The sequence below is a fragment of the Nilaparvata lugens genome, chromosome 1 (assembly GCF_014356525.2).
Source record: "Nilaparvata lugens isolate BPH chromosome 1, ASM1435652v1, whole genome shotgun sequence".
Classification (NCBI taxonomy): Eukaryota; Metazoa; Arthropoda; class Insecta; order Hemiptera; family Delphacidae; genus Nilaparvata; species Nilaparvata lugens.
This window is the reverse complement of record NC_052504.1, coordinates 11,201,906-11,221,346: the sequence shown is the minus strand read 5'-3', so window position 1 is coordinate 11,221,346 and position 19,441 is coordinate 11,201,906. Positions and strand designations below refer to the sequence as shown.

At 34.8% G+C, this 19,441-nt stretch overlaps 1 protein-coding gene across 1 annotated transcript in view; it reads right to left on the bottom strand.

Moving 5' to 3' along the window:
- Positions 1-19,441, bottom strand: part of LOC120351757 (cadherin-23-like) — a gene marked incomplete in the record, with an annotated part of 175,403 nt that overhangs the window by 48,710 nt on the left and 107,252 nt on the right. Inside the window, 4 exon segments of the mRNA XM_039429863.1 lie at positions 10,649-10,821; positions 12,394-12,523; positions 15,255-15,416; positions 17,553-17,771. Coding sequence (XP_039285797.1) covers positions 10,649-10,821; positions 12,394-12,523; positions 15,255-15,416; positions 17,553-17,771 — 684 coding nt within the window.

Genomic DNA, 19,441 nt, shown 5'->3' with positions numbered 1-19,441 from the left:
TTTGAACGTCTTAATATGGATTTCAAAGGCCCACTACAATCAAGTTCAAGGAACAAGTATATTTTAGTTCTTATAGACGAATATTCCAGATTCCCATTTGCCTTCCCCTGTCCTGACATGACTACTAATACAGTAATAAAACACCTTACATCACTATTCTCTCTTTTTGGTGTACCGTCTTACATACATTCCGATAGAAGAACATCGTTTATGTCATCAGCTTTGAAAAATTTCCTACTATCAAAAGGAATTGCCAGCAGCAGAACATCGCCCTATAATCCATCCTATAATCTATGCTAGCCCTAAAATCGAGAGGTTTGAACAACAGTCACTGGGAACAAGTTCTCCCCGATGCCCTTAACTCTATTCGTTCCCTATTATGCACAAGCACCAACTGCACACCACATGAGCGGATGTTTTTACATGCAAGAAACTCAAGTAATGGAAAACCATTACCAACCTGGCTATTGACACCTGGACCAGTATGGTTGAAGAAGATGACAAAAAACTCAAAACAAGAATCGCAAGTTGAAAAAGTTGAATTAATCGAGAGTAACCCTGAATATGCGTTTGTTCGCCACAACGACGGCAGAGAATCGACAGTCTCACTTCGCCAGCTCGCCCCATACCCCACGAGTGCCGATTGATATTAAGGGGGGAAGATTGTGATGATAAAACAGCTGTAATATTTATAATCTGTAATCTCTGTTACTAAGACACATATTTAATGTCGAATAAAGCTCGTGTTGAGTACAATTCTATTACACAATTTAATGATAAACACTGCATGGGCTGCATTACAGGTATTATCTTATTTTGGGCTGATTTTACGACTCACACTGGCGCACAAGGAATCCTCCTTTTGCCGGTGTTTTTGCCTCATCTACTGTACTCTTAGCAGCATATTAATAGAATATTATAGTAAAGCATGAAAAAATGAAGTCATCCTAACCTAAATTCATAGTAAGAGCTCACATTTCAGCGACGCTACCCCTTAGATTGGTGTAACGAATTCCCTGAGATCCAAAATTTCCAGAATCGTCATCAGTAGCCTGTACCCAGACTACTGTTGTGCCAGGGCCCGAGTTCTCCGGTATTGACACCTGAAACAACATTTCACTCAATCAACAATAGCATTTCATTCAACAGTGACACAAGAAAGTTACAACATTTAAATCGGTATTAACACCAGAACAAAAATTACTTGACAACAGTATTTCACTCAATAGAACATGGGATCAACAGTGAAACAAGGAAACTAGAACATTGGAATGAGATTGAAAAATTGAAGATGACAGTTGATTATCAGAATAGAACTAGAAGTTTGATAACTTCAAACTTATAAAACAATATAAAAATCTCAAAGCACCCTTAATTTTTAAAAAAAGTTTAAAATAGTTCAACAACTATAGTGAGGTCCACGTTATAATGGCAGTGAAGAAAGATATGAGATAAACGTTGACAAGTCTCTCAATTTTGCCACTGACTCAATTCATCACAGTTGTTACTCAATTCATCCCATTAAACTTGATCTAATAATAATTATCATTTCCTTGATAAAATAATCAATTTAATGTCAAATTAATCAGGAATATTTATATTTTTTCATAATTTGATTCGAAAATTTGCTTTCATGACTGAGATCAGATTTTTATTTTTATACAAACCTGAAATGGCGGCTAATTTAAAAAGCTGTGATATACAAATCTGAATTTCAAAACAACAGAAATTAAGCTATTTGGTAGACATTCTATTCCAATTTCTTTTAAAAATAATAGAAAAATAGAAATCCTATTTAAAATAAGTAATTCAAATGAGAATAATTCTGAAATAACCTTTCAATATTAATTATACCGGTACGAGTAGGTCTAACCTATACGTGTAGGCTAACTGAAGCATGGATGAAGTCTAGGATGGTTAGTTATCAACTTTTAAGAAGTCAATTCAGGTATTTTAATTTGTGTTTCTCATAAAGTAATGTCTAAAAATTATTCAATTGTTTCAAAAATACATTTTAAATCAATTATACGATTTGTGTACTAGAGTATTTTGATAGAATGGTGAAAAAAATGGCGGCTGAGAATTGTTTGTCTACTTTTGTACAGTCACTGTCAAAAGTAACAATAAAATATTCTGGCAAACAGACAACATTGCAAAGCTAAAGAGAGATAGCGTTATCTGTTTTGTTGTATGATAGAAAAGGACAGCAACAGTATTGTCAATTCTACACTGCCATTATAACGTGGACCTCACTATAGTTTCGGTGATCACACCATCGTCAGGTTATATAAAAGTAGCCGATGTGAATGAAGTGTCTTCAAACTTATGTTGTTTCATAAGACTTCATGGAAGAATCAAGAAAACGACGGAAGAAAAAATAATTGAACAAGATATTGTATTTTCATTTCAATGGAAACGTTAATAACATATAATTAACATATATTATCTGTTTGTGGAAATACAAAAATTTATCCATGATAATTCACCTGATCTGAATTTAATCACTTCTGATCACCAAATCTGAATAAATTATTGGAAGGGTCATGCGATATGTATTGATCAATAGATATTGTCTAATTAAACTCTCCAATAGTAGATTACTTTTGAGCCCCGCGCAGCTTTCGTTTTGGGCTCTGCTTGTTATCCTCTCCCGATCATATTGTGAATTATGATTTGTCACTCATTAATAAATGCCTTACCAACTAGCAGTATAAATGGAGCACAGATTTGTATGATTAGTTTTTCATGAAAACAAATGACTCACAGTTTTCTTTCAATTGAAAATCGTACTTACCTCGTACACAGGTTTGGCAAATTCAGGAAAATTGTCGTTGACATCTCGAATGTAGACAGTCACCGATGCAAAGCTGAATTTCGGATCTGTTGGTACACTCTTTTTGGCGACCAGTGTGAAGTTCATCACTATTGAAAAGTCAAAAAATTAATTATCAGTGAAAATATATAAACGTTTAGGAATTTTTGGCTTCCGTGAATGGAATGTTCTGCCACTTGAATTATCATGGAGAAAGATAGCATAAGAAGATATTCCATGGTATAGGTCGTTTATGTTCCAAATTCAAACCGATTTGTGTTAACTCAAGGTGATTACTGTCCATTACTGTCTGTTATTACTGTTTTGACCGGGTGAGAGGGTAAAGGTGCGTACAGATATACGCTCTGCGAACATGAGCAATTCACTTTTAATCAGCTGATGCCAAGCTTTTTATATCTGTATCTTACCGTTTCTGTAAAAATACAGATATAGTCAGCTGATTAAAAGTGAATTGCTCATGTTCGCGGCGCGTATATCTGTACGCACCTTAAGAACGGCATAGTATGAAAGACTACCAGCGTCACACTCTCACACAGCTTCAAGAAAAAGAACTATTAAGACCTATTAAGCTGAACTATTCTGCCTGAGTTAATATTGGAATTTGGAACATAGCACCCTATACCATGGGATATCTTCTTATGCTATCTTTTCTCTATGCCATAAATCTTTGGACAATTTAATCTTAGAAGTGGCATGAATGGATTTAAATTGCTTTCTACCAATAGATAAAATCTTAACTGTCAGATTCTATTATTTCAAGTGTTGGTAAACACTTCAGGTAACATGTAATCACATCTTCAACCCTTTAAACAGTGAAGTTCGAATATTATCAATGTCAATGAATATAAGCTAAACAGTTTTTTAACTCTAGAATGATGACTTACGAACTATATCAATTGTGAAAAATATGAGTATTCACTCACTGACTGGTGAATGCTGTCGAATCGCATGGAATTCATTGTTAACTGTTGACAATGAATCCCCATGAGATTCGAAAGCATGCTCCAGTCAGTGAGTAAATACTCATATTTTTCTCAATAAATATAGTCTACAAGACATGATTTAGTCTGCAAGACATTATTTTAATTAAAAAAAATGAAAATTAAATAATGAATTCTTCTTCATTAGGCGGAGTTAGGACTTTGAAGTCCTCTCTACCACTCAACCTCGACATTACAGATGCAATTGAATAAATAATACAGTGTAACTTACTAGAATAAATATAAATACATTAAACAATATCGCTACAAAATAGAAACATAGTTGGAACTTGTTAAAACTTAATGTCAAATACAGTAGTTCGTAATGAATAAATAAATTCAAGGCTAACCAATTACCTTTGGTGGTTTCGTAATCCAATTTGGTGGGATCCTTCACCCTGATTAGAAATGTGGCTTCATTGATACCATGTCTCTGCGTCACATCGAAAATACCCCGATCATCATCAATATACATTTCGAATGTTCCATTATTACCCTGGAAATTTACAAAAAAGAATTTTATTACTGAAGATCAATGTTCATGGATAGTAATTTACAGTGTTTAAAAAAGGGCTTTCAGCTACGAAGATTCACGTAAAGTTAGTGAAAAACGATTTAATGTTGTTTTAAAGTAAAATACCTTTGTAACGTTTAATATTTGGTAGCATAATATATTTGGTAGTGCATAATCGCAATGCAAAGAGTATTAAGTAGAGTTTACATTAGTCAATTCTACTTGAATTCAAGTTTTCATAATATCAAAAGTATATAATAAAATTAAATATTAGTATATTAAGTATATTATAAATTGAAAAATCTATTCAATATCAAAGTTTTAGTCTTACTTTTTATACTTTTCTTGCAACATACTTTTCTATTTAGTTGTTTTTATACATTCTAGATTGACTGAAAAACTTTTTTTATCTCATTCTTCCATTCGCAAGTTGGATTGTACCTTCAAGATTCAAGTTGAATCCATAAGTCGAACATGTGTAACATCTACAAGCTTGATGAAGGATTGTAGGAATTCTTGAGAAGCATTGGTATAGTAGATTCAAGTTTTTGTTCTTGTGAAGTTGACTTCAAGTTTATACATTCATTTTATACAAAGCTGGAATTGAAATAAACTTGACTAATGTAAACGCTCTTCTAACATTAGAAAATAAAAGGCAGTCACCTTCCCTGCGTCATTCAAAATCTATTCGTCACTTTCGGAATTGATACTAGTACCACATACTGTACTAATAAACCTAATCATTGCCTGAATTTATTTATAGCAGTTATTTATTTAGAAGTACATTTTATTTAGGTATTACATGCAATAAGTAGGCTACAACCACTTGCGGAAAGGATAAAGATGCTGAAGCCCAAAACTGTTTCTATTCTCATTACAGTTGTATTGTGAGTGATGTTGTGGTACTTTTCTATAATGAAAACACAAATTGTAATTGTCAACCACTTTTATTATTACTGTATATAATACTATATAGAAAGGACCTGGTTTCATTTGTTTACAGCTGAAGATGTGGCTGGTAAAGCACAAAACCAGGTTCTGGTTATATAGTACAAGGTGCGCCAGAGAAACTTACTCATTTGAAAACATTCCCACAAGGTGAATTGGTCGTGCAGAGGGGCAGGAGGGAGCGCATCTGTAGGGGAAAGTTCCCAAGTTTATCCTCCCTCAAGTAAGTAGCCATCATGCTCTGGTCTAGAGAGCAGCCGGCCTTCGCAGTTGAGAGTTTCTTTTCTAATGTTCGATCACTTTTTGTTGCTACGCAACGTGCCTTCCGCGTTCTATTTGAACTCATTCCTGGCCGTAATTCGATTCTGTCGTGGGGTAACTCATTCCGGGAGTGTGGAAGTGTCGCTAAACCCAGAAATGGACTTCAAGAAACCATCACAACTCCAGAAAATATCGAAAGAGTGAGGCAGTCAGTTGTACGTTCTCCCCGGCGTTCGGCTCGCAAACACGCAACTGCTATGGCAATTTCTTACTCCACTGTTCGATGAATTTTCCATGAAGACCTTCAACTTCATCCCTATAAATTTGCAGTTGTTCAAGAATTGACTGAACGCGATTTTGTTGCCCGTCAAAATGCATATGATATGCTGACTGACAAACTGCCTGAAGACGCGGTCATTTTTTTCAGTGTTGAGGCTTATTTCCACATGCGATTCGTCAATGCGATTTTTTTATAAGGTTATTTGAAATCCCTGGTTTATGTCGATCGACCACGGACCATAGCACACCTCAAGATCAACTTTCGCGACGCCATCACTGCAACGAGTGTATACAAATTTCAAAAATCGAGTTCATCAGTGTATGTGCAATGGGGGTGGCCATTTATCTGATGTCATTTTCAAGACTGCATGAAAAAAAAATGGAAATTGTTTTCTCATATAAAAAAAGATTGAAACAATAACTTGAGTTCTTTTGTTTTTATTAACCTTTCAAATAAGTACTCTGGCGTACTTTGTATTATAAAATAATAAAAGTGTTTGACAATATCAATTTGTGTTCCTATTCTAATTTATACAACACGAAATATGTGGGGTACTAATCTATAAGTTTTAGCAAAGTACATTTGTAGTAGTCTGACCTGATCGTAATCGTAGACCTGTGGCAGCGCGGTTCCAATGAAGGTGAGCGGCGCGTTGGCCTGTGCGTTCTCGTTGACCTCGCAGACGTAGTGGTCACTGTAGACACCTTTGCCGTTCACTGTAGACACCGAGAACAGATCGTTCTCTCCGTCCAACTCTTGAAGGTGATAAACAACCTGAAAATAAAAAAATAATAATAATTCGTCGTTCACTAAAATCAAGAAAAACACGCTATTAAAAGTAATATTGAAATAAATTGACTAAACTTTAAACTGAAATGACTACTAACTTAGGCTGACCACTAACGGTAGAACATGCATGATAACAAGTAGCATTTAGTCCAGTCAAATGGTCGTTTTTCAGGAAACAGCCCCGAAAGAATTTTTCTCGACGGTTCTATATATATTTTGGGGCGCTGAATTCGAATCTGAAATTTGCTGACACGCCAGAGGGCGGCTTCACCCCCAAACCCCCCAAGACTCCTAAAATTTCGGACTTTTTTAATTTTTCCATTTAATCTCGAAAACTTCGAGTTTTTGGAGAAAAATCATTCTCTACAAAATAAAAGATAATAAAATTTCCAATCAATTGAGTGGTCACGCAGGATTCTACCATTTTTGGTTCCGGAGCTACGAATTTTCAAAAAAGGGGTATTTTTTAAAGTGTATTCAAAATTATGCAAACCTACCACTTCTACCTTATACAACTTGGATATTTTTCTAGTATTTACTTACTTACTTACAAAGCGCTACAACCCTGCGTGGACCTTGGCCTCCTCAACAATCCGCCTCCATTCATCTCTCTGATTAGCCAGTCTCTTCCAGTTCCTCACTCCTAGGCACGCTACATCTTTTTCCACATCCTGCAGCCAACGTGTTCTCGGGCGACCTCTTTTCCTCGTTCCTTCCATTCTTCCAACAAGCATCTGCCTCTGCATCCTATTGTTCTCCATTCTTTGGACATGTACCAGCCAGCTGATTCTTATAGACTTTATGTCATTTTCACGCAGAATGTTACTTATCTCCGCATTGCTTCTGATTCTCCACTCTCCATTTTCGCATATGGGGCCATGAATTCTTCTCATTACTTTTCTTTCGAAAATCCTCAATGCGTTCATATTTTGGGAGTTGAGAACCCAAGTTTCACAGCCATATGTCGCTACCGGTCTTATAAGTGTTTGATATAGTTTCACTTTCGTGCATCTTGATATTAGTCTAGACTTCCAATTTTTAGTATATTAAAAATTAGTATATATTTTTCTAGTATAGATAAACAATCACACATCACGTGAAAGAACAATTAGTTCTGAACAGGATTCCATAGGAACCGAGCTAACTCTAATCTACTTGATCGAGAAACTATTTTAACTACAATTGAGAATAGTAGGTAAAGCCTACGGTACGACTCTACTCTACCAGCTCGAGATTTTTAATTAGCATAGTAGTGATAGAGTAGAGTGAAAAGCGGTGGTGGGGGAAGGCAAGTGTTAGAGTACTATCCCACGGTGCTATTCCACTCTACTCTACTAAAAACTAGTACTCTACCATGAAAGTTTTCATTGGGAGAGTTCGCAAAATAGTTAGTACATGTCCAGGGAACTCTACCACCAACTCTACTAATAAAAACCAGGCTTTATTCTAGATACGGTGGTAGTAAAAAGTACATTGTCACATCTCTATTTGCAAGCATAACGGTGCATTTTCGTTTGTACGTAAACTTCCACAGTCGACGACGACAAGCATTGTTGACATTCATCTTGTCCAAATTTCAAGTGTGCTAAAACAGCTGATCAGATAAATTTTCATTATTTGTGTTTATTATTCAAGAATCAAACATTTCTAATACTATCAACATATAGCCATTTAAATGCATAGAAAAGTATAAACTCAAAGTCCCAAATTAAAACATAATTGAACATAATCTTTTAGGTTATTTAGATAAATTGAAATCCACCCAATCTGAGATCCTCTCCCTGTCGTGGTCGAAGACGGCATTTACGCACAAACGAAAACGCTGATTTAGTTGAATACCTTTTATCTAAGCCTACAACAATGTAAATTACAGCTGGAATATTTTCAAGACTGACCTGGCCGTAAGGGCCTTCATCGAGATCGGTTGCCTCAACCGAGGTGAGGACGCCAGGTCCACTGTCCTCGCGGATGGTGATCGACGTCGGATTTGAAAAAAATTCCAAAGATACGCCCAAAATCTGCGTTTTTCCAGCGTTTTTTTAGAGTTTTATCAGCTTCATCGAGAACAAATGAACAGAAAATGTTCAAATTTAGTACAGAAGCTAAGCTAGGGTGTAATAATGTTGTGTTAGGAGGAATTTTAAATTACGCCAAAGATACGCCCAAAATCTGCGTTTTTCCAGCGTTTTTTGCGTTTTCTCAGCTTTATCGAGAACAAATGAACAGGAAATGTTCAAATTTAGTACAGAAGCTCAGCTAGGGTGTAATAATGTTGTGTTGGAAGGAATTTGAAATAACGCCAAAGATACGCCCAAAATCAGCGTTTTCCAACGTTTTTCTCAGCTTTTCTGCGTTTTCTCACCTTTTTCAATAATTATTGACGGAAATATATTTAAAAAAATTCAGTACACAGTACTTTTACTTTCTGATGGAATGAAGCATGCTCAAATGTAAAATGCAAGCGAGCGAAGTGAGCCCGCTGATCTCATCTTTGGACGATCCAGTCGGGGGTCCATTGGCGGAGCCCCCTTGCTAGACGGATATGGCAAGCGAAGCGAGCCTGACGGCTAGTGTTTACATGAATAAATATTGAATTTATTCTTGTTTGTTCAAATCATCTGTTAAAGGAATAATAACTTGGCCATGCATAATTTCAATATTTGGAGAGAGTGTGCTAATGAATTTTGACAAGTGTAAGGCTACGGTCAGTGTCTTAGGACATCTTCGACAACGTTTGGGGCAGGTGACGTGAAAGGACGACCATTGAGTAATGTTATAATTCCTTCAACAGAGGATTGGAACAAACGAGAAGCGAACGGTTTCGACATGACGTCGTAATTAATAAGGTAAAATAAAAACGATACTGTCAGTTCCACATAATCCTGGTGGACATTTTCGAGAATGATCTCGCAAGCGGCTTTGCGATATGCCCAATCATTTTCATTAAAATATTGCACTAACATTATCTTATATGGATGGCATTTCAGGTCGGAATGATTCAGGTCAGGACGGATATGGCGAGCGAAGCGACCCTGACGGCTAGTACCATATATGTCAGAAAATTGCGAAGAGAAAAATTTCTCGTACAAGAAGGCTGAAGCCTATATGTGGAGAAGAGTATGGTCTTTATTTATAAGGAAAATACACTTCTTTAGCATTAAATAAGAATTGGTTTTGAAAAATATATAATATACACATTTATTGAATATGAACTGATATATTGGAACTTCTCCATAATTGGAAAAACACCGTTTTTATTGTGTCACGTTTATTGAATTTGTCGACAGTCAAAAAATTTAATAAATAAATAAGCTGTCAATAAATCTAATAAATGTGGATGTAACAAAATTAAAACTGTATTTGTCAAATAATATACACATTTGTATCGACTTGACGTTCGATGAACTGAGTATTAGCATAGAGAAAAGATAATATAAGAAGATATCACATGGTTTAGGTCATTTATGTTACAAATTTCACTCCAAAGAAAAGAAGAAGAAGACTAAGAAAAGAGAAAGAAGACTACTAGTCCTTGTAGTTCTTTTCGTTAAGTATGTGACGCTGTTAAGTCGTGTACACACTGAACAATTAATGTTCGACATACATGTTTCGGCAAACATGTTTGTTGAGGAGCTCAGGGACAAACATTTTGAAAGTTTGGACAATCATTGTTTGTCAAACAAAAAATTACTGTTTTTCCAAACATTTTCAGCATTTACAGCTGTAAAACATAAAACATGTTCTTTCCACTTATATTAAAATATTTTGTTTGGTGACGCGTACACACTGGCCACGGGCAAACATTGTTTGTCAAACATAATAGCATTTGCCCAAACTTTTTCTACAAACATGTTTGTCGAACATTTGCTCAGTGTGGACACGGCTTTAGTCTATCAGACTGTGCCGTTCTTACAAGCTCACGCGGCCAAAACAGTAATAATAGACAGTTTGGAAATTTGGAACATGAATGACATATACCATGGGATATCTACTAATGCTTTTTTTCTCCATGGTATTAGGCCAGAGGAAGAACAAATTGATACCTGAATTTCCAGGATGTAAGCACCATTACTGCTGAGCGGACTCTCCCTGTCGAGGTTTTTGAGTGTGAATATAACGCCAGAAGAGGCATCGATATCGAAGGTATCCTTGCCGCCCTTGGTAACGCTGTACGTGATCCTATTGTTCACGCCTCTATCACCGTCTATTGCCCTTACTAAACAAAAACACACAAAACAGAGTCATATAAGAGCTACTTGAAATTGAAAAGATTTAAAAGAAATACACTATCGCTGAGAAGTTACGTTGAAAGCTACAAGAATTAATGTGACATTGCGGATGATGTCCACATGAGCTTTCTGCTTGTGCGTGGGTATGGGAAAAGCGAGGGTGAATAGAATAATTTAGGGGAATAACATAATGACGATTGGCGGCAATATATTTGAAACTAAGATCAGACTACTGTATATGTGTATATATAATTATTGTTATCAGATGATCAAACGTCCATGCCTATTCTATGGGATTCGGCGGGATTCGAACCCGCGACCAGGTAGCACTAGCAGACTGAAGGGTGCAACGCCTTAGTCAACTCAGCTATCTGAATCGGCCTGTAGTCTTGCAATATTATTGTAAAGCATAGTACCTTCTTACAACATCACTTCTCATAACTTAAGTGAAAAAGTCGTAGACACTGCGGCCTAATGTCATAAGTAGGTACTATGTTGTAAAATAATAATGAGCAGCTATTCAAGCTTCAAAGAAAAGAAGCCATGATATGGATCAACAAAATTTATAACATAAAATATATGTGAGCGATGAAAATTTAATATGGGAGAGACATGATGAATTCGATAAATTGGAAAAAGAGCCAGTTTCGTCATAAGCCTGAAAATCTACAGCCCAATCAGTTCCAACAACATTCGTTGATTCGATGAACGCACAGACCACTATACGAGTCAGGCTACAGTCTCGTATAGTGACTGAATGCAAAATACTGACTTTTTGGCTTGACTTTGGAATTTTTCAAAAGCTCCTTAAAAACGTTTTCATACGTAATGTAATCTTGTATTACACATTACAAAAAACGTGCTCAATTTAGTCCATTGCAAATTTAATCTTCACGGATTGTAATTTTCGCAACAGCTACAACACAGTTGTTTGGCTACAGTTGTAGTAGTTTTGATAGTTTCATTTTATTTCCAGAATTTATTGTTAGCATAGATTAAGCATAGAATTATCTATTTCACTATCCATGACGAACTGCAAGTTAATAATTCATTTTGAACTATTTTGACAACACTATACGTTGAGTGATCATTTTATAAAATTATTGTTTTTGTGTAATTATTGAATCCCTGAATATCTTTAATGCCATAGCCTGCTGTTGCATTGCATATTATGTTCCACCCTTATGTTTTGATTGTTATTGTGATTGTATTATTTGTAATCTTATTGTACTGACATGGCCTAGTGTACTTTATGTTTTTTCTGGCTGGAAAAAATCATTGAATCATTGGCGGATAGCCTAATAATAGAAATGAAGATAGAATTATCATATTATATCATTTGGGCAGAGTCCCCTGGCGTGCAGTTTCGGAAAGCTAAACTTTTTAGAATACTTTATCACCTTTACCAATGAGATTTCAGAGAAAATTATATTAAATAAAATCCAAGATAAAGTCGGAAATTACTTGTATCGTAAAGGAATAGAAAATGTACAGGAATTTCATCGAGATAGAAACTTTGGCAGGAGAGACTATTTTTTCGAGATAGTGCGGCTTTTTACCTTTAAGAATAGAGGTTCCAATTGGAGCATCTTCACTAATTCTGGTAACTGGAGACACCACTACAAACTCAGGAGGCTGGTCCTCCACATCCATCACTTTCACCAATATTGCAGCGGTTGCTGTATTTATCTGAAAATGAATTGAAGAAATAAAATACACGTGAACTGTATTGCCTATGATTAAAATAGTTCATATTAAATATTTAAATTTATACTCCTCCATTCAAATTATTTATAACCAGCAGTTTTATATGCTAACAAAGACATTCAATCGGTATAAAATATTTATATCCAACAACCAAGGAAGCATCACTGGTTTGACAAAGAAGGCTAAAGATTCACTCTTCAATGTGAATATCGCCAGATATCTGAATATTCTACAGTCTTTGTTTTTTTATTTATTTATAATTTCTACAAAGTAGCACTGATTGGGAGAGAAAAACTAAGGATACTCCTTGTACTATTTCTCTCCCAAATTTAGATAACAAGTCCGAAATAAGGTTATGGTTTCACTTTTCTAAAATTTAGTCCATTTTCACTAAACAACGAAAACTAAGAATTTTAAATTTTGACGGTTGAAAACAGAATAAAAAACAGAAATCTACTTTCACATTTTGGCACAACAAGGCATTACAACAAAGTGCTTCACATACATTAGTTTCATCAATACATTCTAGAGTTTCACGTATAAACTCAACACTTTACACATAACACTTTGTGAGAAAGTATTATTTTAAATAGAGCTACTGGTTCAAAACGTATTGTTTATAACACAATTTAGAACTAAATAGACACATTGAACGTATTGAACGTATTATACGTTCAAAACGTATTGTTAACACTATTTAGAACAAAATAGACACATATATTGAACGATGTGGATAGAATCACAAAGGACAAAAATAAAGGAGAAAGAATAAGGAGTACTACCCATGACAATAAACTAAATAACAAGAGACAGTGGTTCATTACAATTCAAGATATCTCTAGTTCAAGATTCAGCAACTCCGACCAAATTAATACATATTATAAAGATTCATTAAAACACAAGTCGATAAAATTGATTCGAAAAGAAACATGCTTCCAGTAAACAATTCCAGGGATTACCCTAAATCTAGTTTTTGATGGATTACTCATTCAATCAATGATTTCCAATCCAGATAACTACAACCTATAAATGTGGAGTTTAGAGGTATCTATATAAAACAGAACACTAACAAACAATTCTATATTTTCTGAAATATGCTCTAATATTTTGTCAAGAGCCAAATTTGTTAATTGCTAATGGGATTTATGAAACACGTAATAGTTGGTGTACTTCCACCAATAGAAAATCCAAGTCTAATTGAGTCTATTAGACTCTAAACGGCTAGAATCAATTAGACTCCAAAGAATTACTACAGTCTATTAGACACTATTAGACTCTCAGTAAAGGTAAAAGTAAACCATATATCACCCGCGTAATACAACCCATTAGCAATTTACAAATTTGACCATTGACAAAAAGTGATTAAAATAAAGGCCCATATGAATAAAACCAGAGCAAATGCTCATGAGCAAGAGCATAGAGCATAAGGTTTTGCTCATGAGCAAAAGGTAGAAGCAAAAGCATTTGCTCATTTTTTTATGAATAAGCTGTACCTTATACTCTTACCTTATGCTCCTGAACTCTGGAGCAAATGCTCACGTATTTTAAAGATTTGTCATCAGCTGATTCGCTTTTGTAGCCTTACTTTGTTTTTATAGCTCACGGAAGCGCTAAATATGCAAGTAGGGGGCACCGCTTGTGTTTGCGTCGTCTGCTCTGTTTTCTATTTATGAATAGTTTTCTATTCTAGGTTAGTTGAGTTTAGAATTTTGAAATAATAGCGTGAAAAAATAATATTCAGTGAAAAAATAATATTCAGCATATTCTTATAATATCAATAGCCTTCTTATAATCGTCTACACTCTCATCTTATTCTTAAATGCCTATTTCCTATTTTGTGATGACTATCTTTATATCAGATTTTTTGTATTTATTCTTTTGTAGGAATAATGGTGATTATATCACATCTAAAATGATTATATATAATCTAAAAAGAGTTTTACAGTTCTCAACTATTGGTTGTGATCGTATCTGGTATAGTTTCCTCTTCCTCATACGAATTAGTTGAGCCATTTTACTATGAGCAAAAGGTGATAAGCTGCTCTAGACTAGACTCACCTTTTTTGAAGCATTTGCTTCAAAAGTTGAGCAAATGCTATAGTTTATTCATACAATTTTGAGTATAAGCTTTTACTTTTGATCAAACTATTTTTTTGATGAGCAAGAGCAAAAGGTTTTGCTTACGTTTATTCATAGAAAATGATGCAAATGCTCCATATTTTAGAAGTATAGGCAAATGCTCAACTTTATTCATATGGCCCAATATCTTGAAATAAGCAAGAGTCTTCTCACCTAGCAAATCAATAATCACATACCGTAAAGATTCTTCACCTATTTCATTCAATTTAGGGTACGAGCTCCACCTGAATTATTTATCTAATTCATTTATTAACAAATGCAACTTTCTAGAAGTATTTGAAACCTAGGATATGATGAGGGGATGAATGATAATACAAACGTTTTTTTTATGATGATTTCATGAATGAAAAGAAGAGATGAAGGTTAGGCTACGTACTATGAGTAACATTATCAAAGATTTACAGACCAAAGCAAAACAAGAAACAAATTTTCAATCTAAAAAATAATCACTCTGAATGTTCAAAATTGACATAACCTAATCAAAAATAAACTAATTAACTTGAAAATGTTTGAGTCCAAAAATCACATTAATTTCACTATTCCAACACCAGTTTTATTTGATGATTGCACTCACCCTTTCGTTATTCGATCGATCAACAGCCAGAATCCTCAACTGGTAGAGGAACTTTCGCTCGTAGTCGAGTTGTCCGACTAGTCGTACCACACCTTTGCCGTTCACTGTAGACACCGAGAACAGATCGTTCTCTCCGTCCAACTCTTGAAGGTGATAAACAACCTGAAAATAAAAAAATTATAATGATTCGTCGTTCACTAAAATCAACACGCTATTAAAAGTAATATTGAAATAAATTGACCAAAATTTAAACTAATATGACTACTAACTTAGGCTGACCACTAACGGTAGAACATGCATGATACCAAGTAACATTTAGTCCAGTCAAATGGTCGTTTTTCAGGAAACAGTCCCGAAAGAATTTTTCTCGACGGTTCTATATATATATATTTTTTGGGGCGCTGGATTCGAATCTGAAATTTGCTGACACGCCAGAGGGCGGCTTCACCCCCAACCCCCCCCCCCCCCAAAACGCCTAAAATTTCGGACTTTTTTCAATTTTCCCATTTAATCTCGAAAACTTCGAGTTTTTGGAGAAACATCATTCTCTACAAAATGAAAGATAATAAAATTTCCAATAAATTGAGTGGTCACGCAGGTTTCTACCATTTTTGGTTCCGGAGCTACGAATTTTCAAAAAAGGGGTATTTTTTAAAGTGTTTTCAAAATTATGCAAACCTACCACTTCTACCTTATACAACTTGGATATTTTTCTAGTATTTACTTACTTACTTACGAAGCGCTACAGCCCTGCGTTGACCTTGGCCTCCTCAACAATTCGCCTCCATTCATCTCTCTGATTAGCCAGTCTCTTCCAGTTCCTCACTCCTAGGCACGCTACATCTTTTTCCACATCCTGCAGCCAACGTTTCTCGGGCGACCTCTTTTCATCATTCCTTCCATTCTTCCAACAAGCATCTGCCTCTGCATCCTATTATTCTCCATTCTTTAGACATGTACCAGCCAGCTGATTCTTCCAGACTTTATGAATCATACTATGTCATTTTCACGCAGAATGTTACTTATCTCCGCATTGCTTCTGAATCTCCACTCTCCATTTTCGCATATGGGGCCATGAATTCTTCTCATTACTTTTCTTTTGAAAATCCTCAATGCGTTCATATTTTTGGAGTTGAGAACCCAAGTTTCACAGCCGTATGTCGCTACCGGTCTTATAAGTGTTTGATATAGTTTCACTTTCGTGCATCTTGATATTAGTCTAGACTTCCAATTTTTATTATATTAAAAATTAGTAAATATTTTCCTAGTATAGATAAAAAATTACACATCACGTGAAAGAACAATTAGTTCTGAACAGGATTCCATAGGAACCGAGCTAACTCTACTCTACTTGGTCGAGAAACTATTTTCACTACAATTGAGAATAGTAGGTAAAGCCTACGGCACGACTCTACTCTACTAGCTCGAGATTTTTAATTAGCATAGTAGTGATAGAGCAGAGTGAAAAGCGGTGGTGGGGGAAGGCAAGTGTTATAGTACTATCCCACGGTGCTATTCCACTCTACTCTACTAAAAACTAGTACTCTACCAAGAACGTTTTCATTGGGAGAGTTCACAGGATGGTTAGTACATGTCCAGGGAACTCTACCACTAAATCTACTAATAAAAACCAGGCTTTATTCCAGATACGGTGGTAGTAAAAAGTACATTGTCACATCTCTATTTGCAAGCATAAAGGTGCATTTTCGTTTGTACGTAAATTTCCGCAGTCGACGACGACAAGCATTGTTGACATTGATATTGTCAAAATTTCAAGTGTGCTAAAACAGCTGATCAAATTACTTTTCATTATTTGTGTTTATTATTCAAGAATCAAATCAAGAAACATTTCTTATAATATCAACATATTGCCATTTAAAGCCATCTTATTATCTCTTTTCTGTATAGGGCTACTTGTAATATAAATAGAAAGAAAAATAAAAATCTCAGTACCCTTTTTGAATTATTTTATCACAACATGTTTCAACATTGATGCTGAAATGTTGAAACATGTAGTGATAAAATAATTTAAAAACTGTAATGAGATTTTTATTTTTCTTCCTATTTATGCCATTTATAGGTATAAAAAAGTATCAACTCAACCTCCCACATTAAAACATAATTGAACATAATATTTTAGGTTATTTAGATAAATTGAAATCCACCCAATCTGAGATCCTCACCCTGTCGTGGTCGAAGACGGCATTTACGCACAAACGAAAACGCAGCTTTAATTGAATACCTTCTATCTAAGCCTACAACAATGTAAATTACAGCTGGAATATTTTCAAGACTGACCTGGCCGTAAGGGCCTTCATCGAGATCGGTTGCCTCAACCGAGGTGAGGACGCCAGGTCCACTGTCCTCGCGGATGGTGATCGACGTCTGGTACGGCTTGAAGATGGGTTCGTTGTCATTGACATCCTCTACGAGAAGCAGCAGGCTCTGAGTGATGAAGTTGCCATCGCCCAGATGGCCGTCGGTCAAAGTCAGCACTAGGGCGTACTCGTCTCTCACCTGGATTCGAAAATAAAAATACCAAGTTAGACTTGGAAGGATTTATTTGTAAAATATGTCAATTTGAACTTGGAAGGATCTATTTGTGAAAAAATGTTAATTTGTACTTGGAAGGATATATTTGTAAAAAAAAGTTAAGTTCTCTCAATCATTTAGGTTGATTTTGTGATTGTTGACCGAGCGAAGTGAGGTCTAAGATTTAAGTCGACGGTTTTGCATTTCTCTTTATGTTTATATTTATGTTCCGCATTGACAGCAAAACGCAGTAATAGATTTTCATGAAATTTGACAGGTATGTTCCTTTTTGAATTTTGCGTCGACGTATACATACGGTTTTTTGAAAATTTGCATTTTAAGGATAATACAAAAGGAGAAGGAGTCTCCTTTGAACGCAAATATTAGCGTAAAAATCAGACCTTAGAATTATTATTCATCATAAATCAGCTGTGTAGTGGACTATAATACTAACCGTTCAAAAACATCGAACATCTTGAAAATTTATCTTTCCATCAACGTTGTAGACAGTTGCAGCCAGACCTGATAACAACGCTCACATTCACATTCCGGGACGACACGTCACGGTACGATAGGACAGAAAGCTCTATGTTTATTTAGGATTTTTTCTAGACATTTTAAATTGATAAATAATTTTTATTAATTTTTGAGAAAACATGACAACAGGTAAATGTAACTTACAGAGCGCGAGGTCTACTGTTCACAGAACTACTAGTATAAATCAAATCAAATTTTATTCACCAGTTAACAACAGTTTACATGAAAATGAATAAATAATTTGTAGTTAAATAATTGGCGTGGCTAGAAAAAGAAATCTTGTGCTCTAGCCACAAGTTCAAAACATTTCTTACCTATATTTTAACATGATTTTAGAATTAATAGAGCTCTTTATAATATAATCCAGACCAGTACAATACAGATAGACAAATAAAAATAAAAAATCATATACTTAATGTAATATAATTAATCATATATAATATAACCAAGATACTTCAAATATTTTAAATAGCACTAGAATTTCAAAATAAACTAGTGGACATTTGCATACTTCAATAAACATTATTAATAACATTAGGCTATACATACGGTATTTAAGAAAAATTGAAAAATATGTTTCGTTTATCAATTGGGAATTTTAAATTAATAATTTATTTTCACCCATTCCTTTATTGAATTAAGTTTAGTTTTAGTTATTTTTGTATTGATAAAGTCTTCCGGAATTTTATTTATCAACTTACTTATTTGATACTCCAATTGGCGTTTGCACGTTGTTAATGCTGTAAAATCTATATTAAAAGTGTTAACTACAGTGGGACATATATTATAAGGAACAGTTCGAGGAGTAAAAAGGTGATTATTTTTGTTCAGGAATAAGATTAAATTTGTTATGTAGGTTTGACTTAGCGAGGGTAAAGCCAATTTCTTCAAAGATATTCCTGCTGGGATAACGCCTGGGCCTACCTAGCGCCGCTCTAATAATATGTTTTTGGATTATGAATAGTTTTTTTAAGTGGGTATCATAGGCTGCTCCCCAAACTTCAATATTGTAATAGAAAAGCGAGTGGGCATAGGCGTAATAAATTGTTCTTATTATATCTAAGTTCTTTAATGCATTTATTCTGTAAAATATATTGATTAAGTATTTAAGTTTATGG